Consider the following 19,014-nt stretch of genomic DNA (forward strand, 5'->3'; position numbering starts at 1 on the left):
GCATAACCCCTTTTTGCTCAAGAGTTCTTGCACAAAAAGGCATGTGTGGACGCTCAACAGGGGTTTCTTGCGCAAGAAGAGCCTATCAGAAAAAGCACAGGTGCTATGATGGCCATTCTGTGCATGGCAATCATAACTTTCTTGCACAAGAGTGTCCATGCAGCGTGGATGCTCTCTTGTGTAAAAGCACATTGCTTTTGCGATATGCTTTTGAGGTCTGGACGCGCTTTTGCGCAAGAAGTTTTTGTGGAAGAGATCTTCCACAAAAACTTCTTGCGCAAAAACACTGCAGTGTAGACAAAGCCCAAGAGACTAATAGGGTATGTCTACAGTACAGAGTTTTTTTGGAAAAATATACAATAATTGTATATACATGTTGAAGTTCTTTGAATTCATGATAATGGGTAAATGGCACATGTATACTATATTTAAAGCAAATTAGCAGAGATTCTCTGCTTATCAGACACAATTTAGACTCACGAGAAAATATGTTAATTCCAATAAAATATCCTACTACTCTGATATTTCTGTATCATGTAAAGGTCAAATCATATTCCAATAGTTCTTAAAACATGCAGATGTTTGTTACACTTGTCACATTGTTTATAAAAAGGCTTAACAAGAACTAGTAAATTATTAATATATGCGATAAGTATGTTGGAGATCTGAGTTGTATGTGTTTACAAATGGTTATAAGCACACCAGCAGAAGATATTGTATATGGTTATAAGCAAGTGATTGATCTGCTAAGCTCTGTAAAAATGGATTTATCCTTTAATTAAAAAGATCCATTCATCGTTTATTAAGTCTTAATAACAAACAGCTTCTAATGTATTACTATATGGAGCCTTCATATAAAGAGTGACCTAGATTGTAAAATTTTGTGCTAGATATAACTTTACTTACTGTGATAATTGTTTATAATAATGAAGAAATTGTTTTAACCTATAAAAGAAACAAATATCCCACTCAAATCAACCGTCTTTGCAAATAAAACGTTGTTGGATGCATTTTTTTTCAAAATATGCCTGTAATTTAATGAAACAAATGAACAGTTGAATAAATAGACATTAATGATGAAATTCACATTAAGAAAAGAGACATCAGAACATTTTGATTGATTTACTTGGTGGAATTTTGATAGCTATTGAAAAAAAACATACTATTCATGTTTAGGTGAAAAATAAATGGAGTCAAATAAGTGTCACTGCATAGTACTAGAAGGTATACACAGCCACATGTAAAAATGCATAAAACACAAACATTTATGTACAGCAATTTTCCTTTCAGTTTGTATAGAGAAATACTGTTTTATAATATGAGAAAGTATAAAGCAGACATACATGCAACAAGGACATGACAGTTACATATAACCCCGCCCCAAAGCTACAAATAAAAAAAAAGAGTTGAAACCTGGAATGTTTTCATATTGAGGTTTCAGGAGAACATCAGCTTTGAATGTATCTGAAATATTTTTAAAGGCTTGATCCAAAGCCACTGGAAATCAATGGAATTATCCCAAAGATCCCATTTTGCTCTCCCTCACAACCCAATGCTTCAGTCTGAGGATGAAAATAAACAATCATACCATACAAAATTTTGTATATTAGAATACAAAAGGTAACCATTTACTTTTTGTATAAAATACAACTTTTTTGATAGTATATTTATTTCACATATATATAAATATAACCCAAAGAATATGATTTATTATTCCTACCAAAATATTATTATTATTAATTTGTTTTTACAAAAGTTTACAAAAACAAATAAATCTTTATATTTACAACCCAATACTGCAAACAGCTCCTGGTCTATGGTGAAAAATATAATATAAGGGTAGTGCACGTAGCCACTGTTACACAAAGAGAGTTTGTTTTAAAGAGAACTGAGACTGGTTTCAAGTTTTGGACACAAGTCATTCATAAGCTCGCATTTAAAATGTATCATGTATGTTTTAATAGAACAGCATATGGCCTTCACTTTGCTGCATATGAATTTTAGTTTATTTAAAATATACATTGTTGAATACAAAGGTGACAGAATTTAGATTCAATTAAGGGCTTGACCCAATGCCTGCTATCACTGGAAAAATTCTTGTTAACTTCAGTGGCCTATTAGTGGCAGTATAGAGCCCCACCAATCCAGGAAGGATTGTGCCTGAGAATCTGGGGAACTACTGACCAATCAACCTCACTTCAGTCCCTCTAAAGATCATGGGTCAGGTCCTCCTGGAATCAATTTTGAAGCACTTGGAGGAGAGGAACATGATCAGGAACAATCAACATGGATTCACCATGGACAAGTCATGCCTGACCAACCTAATTGTTTTCTATAATGAGAATACTAGTTCTGTGGATATGGGGAAAGTGGTGGACATGATATACCTTGGCTTCAGCAAGCTTTTGATGTGGTATTCCAGAATATTCTTGCCAGCAATTTAAAGAAGCATGACTCAGATTAATGGAGCATAAGGTTGATAGAAAGCTGGCTAGATTGTTGGGCTCAATAGGTGGTGACTAATGGCTCAAGGTCTAGTTGGCAGCCAGTATCAAGTGGAGTGCTCCCAGGGTTGGTCATGGGTCTGGTTTTGTTCAACTTCTTCATTAATTATCCGAATAAGGGAATGGATTGCACTCTCAACAAGTTCATGGGTGACATTAAGCTGGGGGGAGAGGTAGATACACTGGAGGGATAGGGATAGGGTCCAGGGTGACCTAGACAAATTGGAGGATTTGGGCAAAAAAAATCTGAACCAGGAGGTTCAACAAGAACAAGTGCAGAGTCCTACACTTAGGAGGGAGGAATCCCATGTACTGCTGCAGGCTGAGGAGCGACTGGCTAAGTGGCAGTTCTGCAGAAAAGGTCCTGAGGAATACAGTAGACAAGAAGCTATGCCCTTGTTGCCACGGACGCTAACAGCATATCGGACTGCATTGGTAGGAGCATTGCCAGCAGATCTAGGGAAGTGATTATTCCCCTTAATTCAGCACTGGTGAGGCCACATTGGGACTACTGCGTCCAATTCTGGGCCCTCCATTACAGAAAGGATGTGGACACATTGGAGAGAGTCCAGTGGAGAACAACAAAAATTATTAGGGGTCTGGAGCACATGACTTATGAGGAGAGGTTGAGGAAACTGGGCTTATTTAGTCTACAGAAGAGAAGAGTGAGGGGAGATCTGATAGCAGCCTTTAGCTACCTGAAGGGGAATGCTAAGGAGGACAGAGCCAAGCTATTCTCAGTGGTGGCAGATGACAGAACAAGGAGCAATGGTCTCAAGTTGCAGTGGGGGTGGTCTAGGTTGGATATTAAGAACAACCTATTTCATTAGTAGGGTGGTGTAGCATTTTGACTTTGTCATGGCCTAGCTCAGATGATTTAGTTGGGGATCGATCCTGCTTTGAGCAGGGGATTGGACTTAACTTTTTGAGGTCTCTTCCAACCCCAATCTTCTATGATTCTATGCCACAAGGCAGCTGATTTTGATCCTACACCTGATTGAAACAGGTGGAACTCCATTATAGCAGTGGAGCCATTCCTGATTTCTACAGGTGTCTGGGAGTGCAGGGTCACACCTATGGTATTGCTCTACTCCCATATACCCCCTCACTTCTCTCTAAATCTGGATGGTCCTTAATGTGACTTGTGCTGAAAAGTTGTTCTATTTTTGGGGGCTAAATAAAATCTGCCCTTCCGCTCCCTAGTGACTGTACAGAGGAGACAGTCCTGCTCTCTGAGCCCAAGGTGTGTGGTTAGGGGAGAGTGACTATTGGTTCTGGCACTGCTGAGCACTCCAGAAAGGGCATGTCTGGGTGGGTTATAAATATAATCAGAGCCTGGGTCCCCCACACTGGGAGGCTGATACACCTTTTCTAAAGGTGCAGAAGGAGCTTCTGGTCTGAGTCTCCTTGGAGATAAAACCCTCCTGCTGCCACCATCTCTTGTGTCATGGGTTTCTTCCCTTCTGCCATCTTGATGCAACTCTCTTCTGGGAGCCATACTTGATTTATTTTAGTAGGACTCGGCACAGGTGCACAAAGTAGGGAGAGTGTAAAGAGGTTTCCCGCTAGGCCTCCTCCATTTCACCTCTATGGATGCTAGCTCCGTGAAACAGGGAGAGGGGTGGATAGGACCACGGAGCTGTCCCCACCTGCACAACCAAAAGAACTGGGCAAGTGCCTTGTGTGAGCATGGTGCAACTTCTCTAAGGGTGCTGGAGCTCCTGATCTTGTGTGTATATATTCCAGGAGCCAGCAAGAACTTCCCCACAAAGTAATGGACATCTCTTATTGGCACCCTCAGGACCTGACCGATCCTGAACCAGAGAATTTGCCAGACCAGAGAAGGTTCCCTGCCACAGCTAACTCTGCCAGCTCCAGGGAAGGGAAAGGGACTATCTCCAGCCCCTGCTGGGCTGCCCGCTGGGTTGCTGGCTATGCTGCTGCTGCCCCAGCTGGACTGCTTGCCGGGCTCCAGCAGCCTGCACCGATGGGGGCTGCCAAGGGCTTGGGCTCTGGCCCCACTTCTGTGGGCTGTCTGGGGCTTCAGCCTCATGCTGCCATGGGCAACTAAGAGCACAGGCTCCTGCCCCCAACAGCTCACAGACTCTAGCCCCGCTTCCATGGGCTGCCCAGGGCTCTGCTCCCATGGGCTGTCGCTGGCCCAATCCTGCACTGCCATGGCCTGCCCCAACCCAATCCCAGAGGCTGCTGCCCCACTGCTACGGGCTTCTGGGGATTGCCACCAGCCTCTCCCCTTCCTGCTGCTTCAGACCCTCCTGGATTGCCCTCATGCCACTAAGCTACCAAGGTTCTCTGATCCAGGAACATCTGTAGTCCTGCCGGATCATGGATGTTGCCGGACCAGAGAATTCCGGTTTTGGGAGGCACCTGTACTGGAATGTGAGGAAGAGAACCCTTGCTAAACTTCTTGAACCATTCAGAATGCCCCATATGGATTCAGGAGATCCTGTAAAGCGTCAGCTCCATTCACAGTGGCACACAAACATGGATTAATTAAAACCCATAAAGGTGGTATAGCGCTGCCTTTTGGGTCACCTCCTGGCATCTGCAAATGGGCTCTATTTTCCCTTGCTGTGTCTAGTCTCCTCTGACTCAGACTAGGTTGTGAAGGATTCTCACATCAGCACAAGCAAAATCCCTCCCACAGTGCTATAAACAGAACACTCATCCCCTGGCCAGCACTCACCCAAAGCTGGCTGCTTTGTGAATTGATGAGTGTGAAGGGCTGGATTCTGATACCTTGACCCTGGCTGAGAGTACCTTCCTCTGCGAGTAGGCCCACTGATTTCCATACATCTGCTGCATATCTTGGTTTCAGTGGGGCAACCCAGAAAGTCAGAGACTATTTAACCTGAGTAAAGGTATTGGAATCTGCATCACCAGCACTTTTAGTGCCCAAGCCTGTCTCTTTGACGACTCCCACGACCTGGTGAACGAGAGAACTATTGATATTCTCCACAGGAGTCACGCTGTGTATTGTCAGACTGAATCAAAATCAAAATGGAAGCCTTCCCATATACACAGATAGCCCTGGATGAAGCAAATAGCTGAATACACGGGGCACTCAGCCATGGAGTGGGGAGGTATTCTTTAGGGGCCTAATCCTCTGCCCGTGTCTCACTCAAGCTGTCCATTCAAGTCACTGGCACCATCTGTGGAAGCAAGGCAGCAGCATTTGACCCTAGAATTTTGGAATGGCTGATGGCATATTTACACCAGAAACTAAACCAAATCTGTTACCTATTGGAAAACCAGCCTCCCGGGTTACAGCAAACCAAACACCAGGTGAGACTGTGTAAAAGCTAGTGACCAGTGAGTGACACTCCGGCATGTCTCTCATAGAAACCACTTTCCTCCTTCCTTGAAAGAAACCACTTGCCCTTTTCTACACAAGTTAGGTGGTTTGAAATGAAATCACTCACCAGGGAAAGATGAGAGTTTCTACTATGTAGAAATGATTTTTATAACACACAAGAATTAGTTTTGCAAGGGGCCTGATCTTATAAGACACTGAGTTCTCCCAGTGAGAGAGGAGGGCCCTGAACACTTTGCTCAACTCTGTATGGGAGGTGGCCACTTGCATCTGAGACACGAAGCTGCATGATCTGCTCACCTTTCAGCACCTCTATTTGAAGAGTGCGTATTACACACCTTCCTAAGACAAATGTGGACAGTTCCCATGAGAACAGCAGGTGCATATCTACTGCGTTGGCTATGCCCCCTCCCCACACTGTTTTTAGCTTGACAGGTATAACTATCATCCTACATTAGACTTTCATCTAGGGAAAGTTTAGAATCAGCTTTTGTTCTTAAACCGTCTCTTCAAACAGGGCAATCTCTCTACTTGGATCCTCATTTTAAACCATTGATTCTTATGACAATTCAACTGCAGGAGAGTAAATTAATAAAGCAGATTGTTGCCTTTAAAGAGAGATCTATTGTCAACCCTGCCTGTTAGTACTTAGAGCATATGTGTTTTATCATCAGCATTGTCTCCTATGAGTGGTTCCCCAAGATTTCATCAAGGTTGATGTCTTTCATCCAGTCATCATTACCAGGTTCTGTTTTCAGTAAAGAATCAATAAAGTCTGAATCACTGTTGAGTGCAGGCCCTATGTTGTCACCATGCTGGTTAAGAAAGTCAAAGGCTAAGTCATTACCATGGTCAGTTCCTTGGTAAGCTCTAGAGTTTTGGTTGGTAGATGTAAAATTGGTTGATGACAGGGATGAAGGTGGTGTCATACTTGTTCCTGGGTGATTCAAGTTAGGCACAGTCTGTGCTCTGATCTGGTTTGGTCCTACACTTAAACCTCTTAGTGACCCAACAGGTTGTCCATTTACGGTTTGGTTCATTTGGTTTAGAGGAGGTCTCATTTGCGCCACTGTTGTTAGCTGGTTAGGAGGTGCCATAGCACGCTGAGGAAACTGCGGGTTGCCTATGGAACGCTGCAGAGATTGGTTAGGATATGCAGTGCTTGTCGGGAAACGAATGCCTGTCTGTTTCAGTGCATCTTGCTGCTTTGTTGCTGCCTCTTGAGGGGCCCAGTTCTGAGCAACAGCACTGGAAGTGATCATCACATTCGATGGTCTTTGTGCTGGGATACCTGTCGTTCCATGATTTATACCTGTTCTCACTTGCTGAGTGTTAACCACTGATCCAGCCCCAAAAGTGGCTACATTGTTTCCTTGTGTTAGGGTTGGCTGGCGAGACATTATGGGGTTATTTTGACTGGTTACGATTTGGTTTTGGTTTCTGTGTTGTTGCATTTGGTTCATTCCTGATGTTATGTTGTATGAGCCTGGTTGATTAGAAGGAATGTTTCCGTAACAGCCCATGTTCCGGGCTGCTGAAATTGAAGGCATTCTGGTTCCATGGGGAGTTGTTAAAAGACTAGAATTCTGTGACAAAATGCTGAGAGTTGAAATGGGATTTGATAAAGACAGATTGGAGCTCATACTCACTGCTGGGGAACCACCTGGAAAAAGAAAAGAAAACAAAAATGAATGTCTTTATTGATACTTTTTTTCATTAAATGTGCAGTAGCTCAGAATCTAATTTCCCTACAGTATAAACTCAAACTCCCATTTAGTGCATGTTGCCCTTGGTGGACTCATGAAGACTTTATAGGTTGGTGAGGTCTCCAAAATGCATATTACTTAAAGTAAGACCAGATCAAATTTCCATTTAAGTCACTGGTGGTCTTTCCATTGACTTAAGTGGAAGCTGGGTCAGATCCATAGTCCTTGACTAGTATCAGTCATCTGCAATTCTTCTGCCTCCAAAAATTAGAAACAACAAAGAAAGGACCTTGACAAAAAATTGACAACCACCACCAAAGAGAGACGAATTTACTGAATTTTTACTGCAATAAAACACTAGGTAATGGGGGGCAGTACACTTAAGTGATCAAAACGCAGTGAAGTGGGGATCAAGATTCCTAGTTTCTTATTTATCAAAGACCCAATGAAAATACTCTTAATATATTTAAAAGGCTAAAGCACAGCAGGGGGGACCTGGTGCGAGCTGACAGGCTCTTAATACATTTAAAAGGCAGAGCCGCAGCAGGGTTAGCTCCTGGGGCCGGAAGCTAACCCTGCTGCGGCTTCCCCACTTATTGACTAATTGACTAGTCGATGAAAAATCCATTGACTAGTCAATTAGTTAAATAACCTATATTTAACATCCCTACTTCCACCCCCTTTACAAGTTTCTCTCTGTCTGGCTTCTAGACATGACCTTACAATGGGTACGTCTAGACTACATGCCTCTGCTGCCAGAGGCATGTAGATTAGGCTACCATACATAGTAAAATGAAGCGGTGATTTAAATAATCGCCGCTTCATTTAAATTTACATGGCTGCTGCGCTGAGCTGACAAACAGCTGATCAGCTGTTTGTCGGCTCAGCGCGATAGTCTGGACGCGCGGGTGTCGACATCAAAGGTATTTGTTGACCACCCAGGTAAGCCTCCTGGAATGAGGTATACCTGGGTGGTCGACAAATACCTTTGATATCGACACCCGCACGTCCAGACTATCGCGCTGAGCCGACAAACAGCTGATCAGCTGTTTGTCGGCTCAGCGCGGCAGCCATGTAAATTTAAATGAAGCGGCGATTACTTAAATCGCCGCTTCATTTTACTATGTCTGGTAGCCTAATCTACATGCCTCTGGCGACAGAGGCATGTAGTCTAGACGTACCCAATATGTCATACATTCCAAATCAAGACAATTGGACCTCCACAGCACTAGTAGCCCTAGGAGTATGGGAGACTGGGAGAATGCAGCATGGTTCTACCACAAAGTGCACCCTGGGCACATAGTCACAGGGAATACTATCAATAGGCCAATGGGACCAAAGTAAAAATCAGTGCTGAGTCGATAATCTCATCAATTAATCTCCATTTGCGATGGCACTAACAAATAATTTCTTGTGTACTGTTTTATCTGAAATATGCTAACATTTGTCAGTGACACCAAGGGAGACCTGGGGCTTGATTCTTCTCTCACTACCAGCAGTGTAAAAGAGGAACAGCTCCCCTGAAATCAGTGGAATTACACAGAGATAGAATTTATGTCAGAGAAGAATTGGGACTCTGTTAGCAGGTTACATAAAGGCACATTAATATGTTTACGGAATCACTTCACTTACTGCTGGGATGAAGCCACTCTTCGGGTGGAACATGCCAGCTCTTTCACAACCCCAAGTGCTACCTCCCCAACCCAACTCTTGTGCCATTCCATGAGATCGTTACAGATCAGTCGTGCTCAGGACCTTGGTTCCATAACTCCTCTGAGAGACAAAGTTTGCTCTTTCTTTGTGTTACTATTTTTATCCTTGTATTTTTAACCAAAATATTTTCCACTCTAATTTCTTCCAGATGGGAAGACATTTTTTCCATAGCAGTGTTGTCCAGACAACATATCCAGTGCATAGACACCAAAGGACACAGTGGTACTCAGGAGAATTTATTGCTAAGTTCACCTGCCATGGTCAGGGGGGTTATTGTTATGATGGAGGAAAAGAGCCCAGGAATGCAATGCTCAATAATGCTTCTCGGTATCTTCATGGTATTTCATCTAACTTCTTGCTGTTCTGAGCTGTCTCCCTTCTTCTCTGACTTAAGCACAGCTATTCCCAGAAACAAGCAACAGATTCCCAGCTGCTGCTCTCTTGTGCAACAGTTTTCTAATCAGTCTCAGAGGGGTAGTCATGTTAGTCTGTAACTTTAAAAACAAAGAGTAGTTCTGTGGCATTTCCAGCCCATTTAATTAGCTGCATTAGCACCGATCCTACAAGTGACAGGTATCTCCTCCCTCCTTTTTTTTTCTGTTATAAATTCTGGATTTCTATTATGCCTCCCCAGATCATCTGAAGAAGTGGATTTTGCCCATGACAGCTCATGATACTATATATCTTTCTGTTAGTCTCTAAGGTGCCACAGGACTACTCGTTGTTTTTAAAGTTTCCTCATCAGTGCATCCATGGTTTTCCTGCAAGCATACAGGAAAGCCCTGTCTCCTATTCTACTCGGAACAGCTACTCTACTCCATATGTATGTGCAATCATTGCTAGTGCCTTGAAGGACAGAATACCAGTATACTTACTCCAGCCCTGGCATGGGGGATGGACAAGCTGACCTCTTCAGGTCCTTGCCAGCACCCTATTTCTAGGGCCATGTCCAGACTCAGGGGTTCTTTCGAAAAAAGTAGCCTTTTTTCGAAAGAACTTCCCCTGCGTCCAGACTCAAGCCGCGTTTCTCTTTTGAAAGATCCGCCTGCAGTCTAGACGCGATCTTTCGAAAGAGCCTCTTTCGAAAGATGCTTTCGAAAGAGCCTCTTTAGAAAGAAGCCTGCAATCTAGACATAGCCTAGGATTCTAGTACTGCCAAGCCCAAACCTTCAAAAATAAGGAGTCAGACCCCAAAGCATCATGAGGCTGGCATAAATTTTTTTTTTAAATAATCTTTTTGGTATTCTTTTTATTTGCCTTCTGATCTTTGAATTTAGGGTACATTGAGCGGGGGGAGGGGGACCTATTTCCAAGCTTTTCTCCTCAACTGTGAGGGCTAGAAATGTACTTGTTTTTAAATAAAAGCAGAGTTACCGTTAATCACGGAACTCCAGAAACAAATCTCACAAGTGTCCTAATCAAACTGCAAGAGCCATGCTGTTTTCACTTTTTGTTGCACTGCAGGTGATGTTACAGCAGCAACAAATTGGCTTCTGTTCTTTCTGGGTCCCTGGCTTGGAAGCAGGCCCTTTCCTACCTACCTACCTGTGACAGGCTCCTATAAGGGAGAACAAGCCAACTCTACCTGGCTGGTTGGGTTAATTAGCTAATGACCCAGATAAAGGATCACCAGGGGCTCCACTGTGGTGGTTCCCAGACAGTTGGGACTGGACAACAGGGGTAGATCACTCAATCAATTACTCTGTGCCGTTCATGCCTTCTGATGCATCTGGCACTGGGTGCTGTTGGATCACTGCTCTGAACCAATCTTGCCATTCTTACGTTCCTAGAGGGAGCTCCAAGGAAAGCTGAGCAAGAGAACTCTCTAGCACAGGGAGTCTAGAGGATGTGCTCCTAGAACTAGGAAACTGCCAAATAATGCCAGGAAGCCCAGCCAGTCAGGAACGACAGGCTGCCCCACGGAAGAGCTGCAGCAGACAGATCTCTGCACACCCCTAACTCTGGGGAAGGTTTCTTTGGATACTGGAAAGAGACCTGCTGTGAGAGACCACCTTAGAGACCTGCTGTGAGCCAAACCGAGAGCACATCTGGAAAGGAGCAGTGGATATGGATGGGAATACATAAACTGAGACTGACTCTGTTAACCAGCTAAGATATTTAGGTAAAGACTTGCTTGTATTTTCATTGGGTCTTTGATTAATAAAATGGATTCCGCAGAAGGTATATTTTCCCTAAGTAAAGCCCTGGTGAACTTAGTGATTATATCAAGGGAAACTGAGACAGGGCACTCCCCTACAGTGCCAGATATGGCCAGGAGGGAGCATAAAGGGAAGGTACACCCTGTGACAGTCACCATCAACAGAACTGCTTGCTAAATTTGAGTCACTGACACCTATAGAAACTTGGTGAAGACAATGGATCTGCTTAAAGGGCATAACTTGACCTGAAGAACTTTGATACTGAAGTAGATATATGGGAAGGATAGAACCCAGATGGACTCTCAGATCCCAAGCTGAATTTACAAAGCAGCTTGTTAAAAAATAAAATCCTTTTTACTTGTGGGTTGAGCACATTAGATACGGAGATCACTGAAAGGCAAATGCTACAGAATCCCACAATCCTGTTTTTACAGGGTCAGTCTTCAGAATAAAACCCCATTCTAATCTCATCTGCTACATTTTCTGCACTTCCTGTCCTCTTCTCTCTGTATGTCTTTCTTATTCCATGCTGTGCAACCTACTCTTAATGTGGGGTCAAATCTATCGATCTTTAGTCCTTATGTAGGCACAACTCCCACTGGAGTAAGGACTTGTCCCAAAAGGATTATACTGGAGTATTATTATTTATCTCTACTGGACAATTTTGACAAAGAAAGCGAAAGATATAAAACTTAAAATGGATCAAAAGAACTTTTTTTTTTTTTTTTTTTACACATTTAACTGACCCGTGGAACTTATTGCTCCAAGATATCACTAGGACCAACATTTCAAAAAAGGAGGAGATGGTTATGTGGTTATTGAGATCATCACAATTATATCAGATAGGATGAAAATGAATGAATTAGGGATAAAGACCCTCATACTTCGGGACATAAACCATCCACTGATGGGCAGATGCTTTCTTTAAGGAGGTTTCTTGCCTATTCCTCTGAAGCAGTTGGTACTGGCCAATGTCAGATACTCGATACCAGACTGTGGCTATGTCTAAACTACAGTCACCTATAGGAAAAAGGTATGCAAATTGTGCTCTGCAATCAGCATACCTTTTTCCTATAGTTTTTTCAGAAGAGGCTTTTCTGAAATTTGGCCCGTCTACACTGGGCCAAATTTCAGAAAAGCCTCCTCTTTTGGAAGAGTCCTTCTTCTTTGTAGGAAGAGGAAGACAGGGCTTCCAAAAGAGCGCGTCTGTTCTTCCGCAAAAAACCCCCCAAACCATAGTGTAGACATAAAATGAAACAACTGGCTAATTCTTATTCTTATTTCATTTGTTGTTATTATTTATTATTTTTCAATAATGACATAGCTATAATCGAGGTTCGCCAAATGGTGGCGAGCCAGCCACGCGGTTCTGCGCTTTGCGCATACGCAGATCGCTCTGCGCCGACTCTTCTGGGTTGTAATCTACTCGCCATGGGCAAGTAGATTACATTATTTGTCGAGCCCTGGCTATAATAATGTTTTTGAAATGTACAGTATAAGAATAACTTGCAGAACCTGCTGGACGAGATGTGTGTCTATCTGGAAGGTTCCCTCAGAAGATTTCCTGAGGGTTCAGGAACCTTCAAGATTTTATTCTCCATTACTCCAGCTACAGTTATGTACACTAGTGCAAAGTGCCACATCGGAATGGTGGCATTTCACACCCACTTGCCACTAGCTTTTCCATGATGTAAATAACTACACAGAGAATCAGGCCCACACTGTCAGTATTTGCAGAAGCCTTCTGGCTGGTCTCCATAACCATGGTTTTCTTTCCGGTTAAGTACCCTTACCAGAATACTGGGTTGCTTGCTGCATGCTGACCACATTCCTTCTTTGGTCTTTGTAATCTGGTGGTGGCCTTGTCAAGTGTCGGTTCAACTGATCTTGTGGAGCAATTTTCTCCTAGAGGATTAGAACAGAAATGGAAACACGTTACTTGGTTTTCTTTATATTTTCTACGCACAAAGTTGAAGCTGTTCCTTCCCTTTGCAATACCCTGCCACAGCGGAAGTGCTAACCAAAGTGTTCAAATTGCTCCTTATGTGCCCAATCCATTAAAGCCAGTGAAAGTCTTCCTTTGATTTGAATAGCTTTCAGTGTGGTCCTACCTCCATTAAAATTACTGTCAAGTGGATCAAGCCCTAGCAGTCAAGTAGTCTGTTTTTCCTTATTTTGTGTCCCAATAACTCAAACAAATCTGTGTCAGCTGATAAGTTTGTACTAATGTAATCAAGCCATGATTCTAATTGGGGCCATCAGGCACTGCCATAGTATTAATAAGTAACCTCAATACTACTAGTCTGGTCTCAAAGAAGAAAAAAGCAAGAAATAGTGAAAAACTGAGGCCTGGGAACTAAAATTTGAGCCTCTGCCCTTCAGCCTTTCTACCCCTTTCCCTTTTCCCCAAAGTCAACCCCTTTCCTCTTCCTCCTTCCTCTCCATTGACCCATTCTGCCTACACTGCACTGCTGATGAAATCCCCTCTGTGCTCCACTGTCTGGCTGCCAGCCCTTGTACTAAGATTGTGCCTCTGAGAGGTGATGCAGAGATGCTGGTAGCAGGAAGTGCACAGGCCTGTAGGAAAATGGCCTTGATAGCTAAAAGAAGCCAACCCCTATAGTGGGAAGGCTTGTGCTCTAAGGCCTTGATTTCAATGGCTAAGTCTGCGACATAGGGAGAAGAGGGGCACTGTGATGGGGGGGAATGGCCAGCATATGATTAAGGGCTGCCTGTCAATTCAGATGGACTGTAAAGGGGGGGAAGGATGTGTCCTCTTCTAAGGAGACAGAAATGTAGCCTGTTTTCACTCAGTGTGCAGCAGCAGTCAAAAAAGCAAACAGAATGTTAGGAATCATAAAAAAAAGGGATAGAGAATGAAACAGAAAATATCTTATTGCCTCTATATAAATCCATGGTACGTCCACATCTTGAATACTGCATACAGATGTGGTCACCTCATCTCAAAAAAGATATATTGGCACTGGTTAAGATTCAGAAGAGGGCAACAGAAATGATTAGGGGTTTGGGACAGGTGCATATGAAGAGAGATTAAAAAGACTGGGACTTTTCAGCTTAGAAAATAGGAGACTGAGGGGGGATATGATAGAGGTCTAAAAAATCATGACAGGCGTGGAGAAAGCGAATAAGGAAAAGTTATTAACTTGTTCCCATAACATAAGAACTAGAGGTCACCAAATGAAACTAATAAGTAGCAGGTTTAAAACAAACTAAAGGAGGTTTTTCTTCATGCAGTGCACAGTCAACCTGTGGAACTCCTTGCCAGAGGATGTTCTGAAGACCAGGAATTTAACAGGGTTCAAAAGAGAGCTAGATAAATTCCTGGAGGTTAGGTCCGTCAATGGCTATTAACCAGGATGGGTAGGTATGGTGTCCTTAGCCTCTGTTAGTCAGAGACTAGAAATGGATGACAGGAGTGGGATTGCTTGCTGATTACCTGTTCTGTTCACTCCCTTTGGGGCATTTGGCATTGGCCATTATTAGAAGACAGGATACTTGGCTAGATGGACCGGTGGTCTGACCATGTATGGCCATTCTTATGTTCTTGTGTTTTTCCCGAGGAAAAGGCCTGAAAAGAGACTTAGGCTTAGCCCTAAATTCTCCCTGGGCTGCTGAAGGAGTGTACCGTCTTGCAGCCATTGAGTTCAAGGTGTTAGATTCATAATCTGACTATGTCAACAGCACAAATCACACTCTCCTCATCAAGAGCTTGAGTCAACACACTCTGAACTCAGTGGCAAAACCCCTGTTGATTTTAAGGGTGCAAGACCAGGCCTAATACTCCTCCAGGAGTGTGTAGGCAAATACAATCTTGTTTGACTCAAAAATCTGTCTCCGGAACATTATTCATAAATTCACAAGCAATGACACCACCCAGGAATTGTGTTACTGTCCCTTATCTCCTCAATCTCACACTTTCTCCTCAGCGTGCCCAGCACTGCACTTGCGTTTCACACTTGGGAATAGTGTGGGCCTCTGGTCTGAGGCAGGCAGAACAGGAGCAGCCTCCACCAGAAAAATGCTTGGAAAATAATATAAAAAAATAGGCCTCTTGGTTTAGTGCTCCATTTGTAAAAAGTGGTGGGCGCATCTCTCGCCCTCACCCTGTTTGATTCTCTAGTACAGTGTTCCTCAAAATGTGCTCCGAGGAGCCCCAGGGCTCTGTGAGACATCTCCAGGGGCTCCGTGAGGTTGACAAACTGGAAACATCGATAGGTACAACACATACCGCTGGGGCTCCGCATATATTTTTTGCATGTAAAGGGCTCCGGAGCCCAAAAAGTTTGAGAACCGCTGCTCTAGTAAATACATGCCAAAAACCAGAAGCCCAAGTTGTGACACGCTCCATGAGTTTTCAACACTTCAGACAGAATCTGCTCACGTCTAACAGCCCAGCTTACACACCAGTGAGCTGGGGATGTGTTCTCTACAGGTTCACAGGGGTAGCATGTGGGTGGTCTCTGAAGATTCCCATCATCTGCGAGCAAAGGAAGCTGAATATTCTTTGCATCCAAACAGTCCTGGGTCTCTGCAACCTGCTTTCCCTGTGAACCTGCCAGCAAAGTCTGGCCAAATTCTCGCCTTTATCTGAAACACAAGCTATATTTGGGACAGAGGAAAAGAAGAGATTTTTTGAGCAGAGGTGAGGAAGGTGGCAAGTTGTCATCTGCAAACCTCTAAGGGCATAGATTTCAGAATCATGATTAGAACAAGGCCTTGTCTACACTACAGTTTAATCAATAAAAGTCAGTTTTTATTGATAAAAGGTATACACACTGAAATGCTCCGCTTGCCATAGTACCTCCCCTGCTACTCTGACAAAATTAAACCATCATGACAAGCAGCATCGAGTTTTTTGTGATGTAGTTATAGCGATGTAGACACTGCCCTTGCTGACACTGCGTTAACTGGCCTCCAGGAGGTATCCCACAATGCCCATCCTGGTTTGCAGTTTGAACTCAACTGCCTCACAGCTACACAGGCATGCGCCTCTCTGTTCTAAAGCTCAGAAACTTTTGACATTTCTTTTTCCATTTGCTCAGCATGGACTGTTCAGACAGCATCTTCCCAGCTGACCATGCCGGCTGTCCGCCACAGATGTAGTCCTGCCTAGAATACATTGGAGCTGTCGGATCAGCTGGGTCTTCGGGAAGAGGAGGCTATGCAGTCAAAGCTCCGCTCCAGCTGGAGGAACTTTGACATCTGTGGCGGATTGCTTGTGGCATGAAGAGAAGGGACACGAAAGGGATGTGCAACAGTGCTGTGCTAAGATCAAGGCGCTGAGGCAGGTGTGCCAGATGGCAAAGAAGGTAAACTGTTGCTTTGGTGCAGCACCCATGAGAACCTGCTTGCTATCCTCAGCAGTAACCCCGCTTCCACTGGCAACAGTTGGGGACGGGGGACTGAAGGCTGTGGCCAGCAAAGTAAACCCCAAGGATGAGGTGGTAGGTGAGGAAGTGGAGTTGGAGGATTCTGTGGGACATGTGACAGGGCCATCTGGAGGCATGGCAAAGCCAGACCCTATTTTTGACTCCGGAGGGGTTGAGCCCCAGTCCCAACATTCCAATTCCGGTGCTCAGGAAGCCCGAGGGGCAAACCCTGGTAAGCACACATTTTGGTTTAATATTGCATAGGGAGGGACAGACAACTGAGGTCTCACTTCTTTGTCATATGGTAGAGGATGGTTAAGGAATAGAAATTAACAATAGCGCCTACGCAGCTACATCATGGGGGCCTGGCAGAAAAGTTGTTAATGTGCATCAGGATGTATTGGGAATCCTCCATAGAGAGCTCTAGGAAACTTTGTTTAGATACTATGTAATCCTGACAGTTCCTTGGCAGAGCTGCCTTGTTCCTCCACCTCCCCTCCCTCGTAGGAAACTTTGCCATGCCAACAGGCAATTATTTCTGCAGGGAGCAAAGCAACACACAGACAAGCAGCATCTAGACCTCTCAGAAGCTGCACACATGCAAGCAATGCACTCTTGCATCCTGGGTTACCCTTAGGAGTGAGGTATCGGGTTTGATTACCCCATCCTGTGGAAAAGGGTGCCAATATTCAGAATATTCTCCTTAGGCCCTTTCTGCAAACCACGCAGACCCATGGTCTCCTCTTGCCCATTCCCCCTTCCCACCATATTTGGTTTGGGACTCTCGCCAAGCTACGAGCTAGCCAAAGGACAGTGAGGAAGAAATACATATAACTTTTATGAGTCATGGCTGAGAGTGGACATATAATACCGTCTCTGTTCATTATTTCTTTGGCTTCAGGAGATGTGTCCTTAAGGATTAACTCAAGCACACCAGCCGAGCACTTCTATTAGATAAGGAGGTGAATCAAGAGGAGGAAGAAGGATATGTTTTGCAAAGCACTGCAGTCAACACACACAGCAGATAGAAACTGAGAGTATTGATGGAGACATTTAATGAAAAACTCAGGCTGGACTCTGTTGCAGCCAATTCAGAATGCGGTTACGTGCCTGTGACGGACCCTCCTGCCTTATGAAATGGACTCATGGACACAAATGTACATAACTCAGAGATGCTTGGGACAAATTACCTCATGTAGCCTATCAACCTTAATGTCATAATCTGCTGGAATCTGTTTCTCTTATTTTGGTATATGTGTCATTCTTGTGTGTAAAGTTAGATATACGGAGAATGGAATGCTTTATGGTTTTGGATATGCGAATGAAATCTGTCAAGGGTGTTACCCTCAATATCTAGGTGACCAACTGTAAATGGCCTCTTTTGTCCTTTGCGTCTTAGGAGTGGTTAGTTCAAGGGAGGTGGTGGAATCTCCCTCTCTGGAGATATTTAAGAACAGGTTAGATAGACATCTGTCAGGGATAGTGTAGATGGAGCTTGGTCCTGCCTTGAGGGCGGGGGGCTGGACTCGATGACCTCTTGAGGTCCCTTCCAGTCCTATTATTCTATGATTCTATGATTCTAGGAAGGCATGTGACCTCCCCAACTGGTAGAGCTGGCCAGGTGATTTTTCCACGTAAGGGTAGAATGTAGAAACAGAATTCCTGCCCAAATGTAGAATCCGTAAAACAATGGGAAGCTAGTAGTTTCTTTGTCTTTGGCTGGTGTGGCACACCCAAGAAGATGAACCAGAGACCCCAAAGAGAGGGAACTTCCCTGGAATAAGAACAATTTTAGGGTGAGTTTGTAATAAGTTTGTACTGAGGTTTTAGTGTTAGAATTAGCTAAATGTGCTCTGTTATTTTAAATTTGTAATCTACTTTGCTGGTTTTCACTTGCAACCACTTAAATCCAACTGCTTGTACTGAATAAAATCACTTTTATTTACTATCAAGCCCAGTGTAAATAATTGTTACCTGGTGGAGCAATCAGTGTGTACATCCTCCTTTCATTGCTACAAGAGTCTTACCTAAATAATTCATTTGGGTTCTGATCCCATTTGGGGAGTGGTATCCCATGAAGCTGGGCCCAAAACTACATTTTCCTTGGACCCGAAGAGTTTCAGTGTCTGTACTGCTCTTTGGGGGAGGGGGAGAGCAGTGATCTCAGCTGTGCCTTGGCTGGGGAAGACCAGGAGCTGGCCCAGCAGG

The 19,014-nt window shown here is 43.9% G+C and overlaps 1 protein-coding gene across 2 annotated transcripts in view; it reads right to left on the reverse strand.

The window, feature by feature from the left end:
• Positions 1-1,107: 1,107 nt before the first annotated feature.
• The window catches only part of MAML2 (mastermind like transcriptional coactivator 2), a 314,884-nt gene continuing 296,977 nt past the window's right edge, over positions 1,108-19,014 (reverse strand). For both annotated transcript variants that reach the window (XM_089775734.1, XM_089775735.1), the window contains 2 exons: positions 13,210-13,321; positions 1,108-7,501 (listed from right to left, as the gene is read on the reverse strand). In XM_089775734.1, the coding sequence (XP_089631860.1) occupies positions 6,522-7,501; positions 13,210-13,321 (1,092 nt within the window). In that variant the 3' untranslated portion in view covers positions 1,108-6,521. The remainder of the gene's footprint in view (positions 7,502-13,209; positions 13,322-19,014) is intronic.

This window comes from Pelodiscus sinensis, chromosome 1, assembly GCF_052426305.1.
Source record: "Pelodiscus sinensis isolate ZL-2025 chromosome 1, ASM5242630v1, whole genome shotgun sequence".
In the NCBI taxonomy this organism is placed as follows: domain Eukaryota; kingdom Metazoa; phylum Chordata; order Testudines; family Trionychidae; genus Pelodiscus; species Pelodiscus sinensis.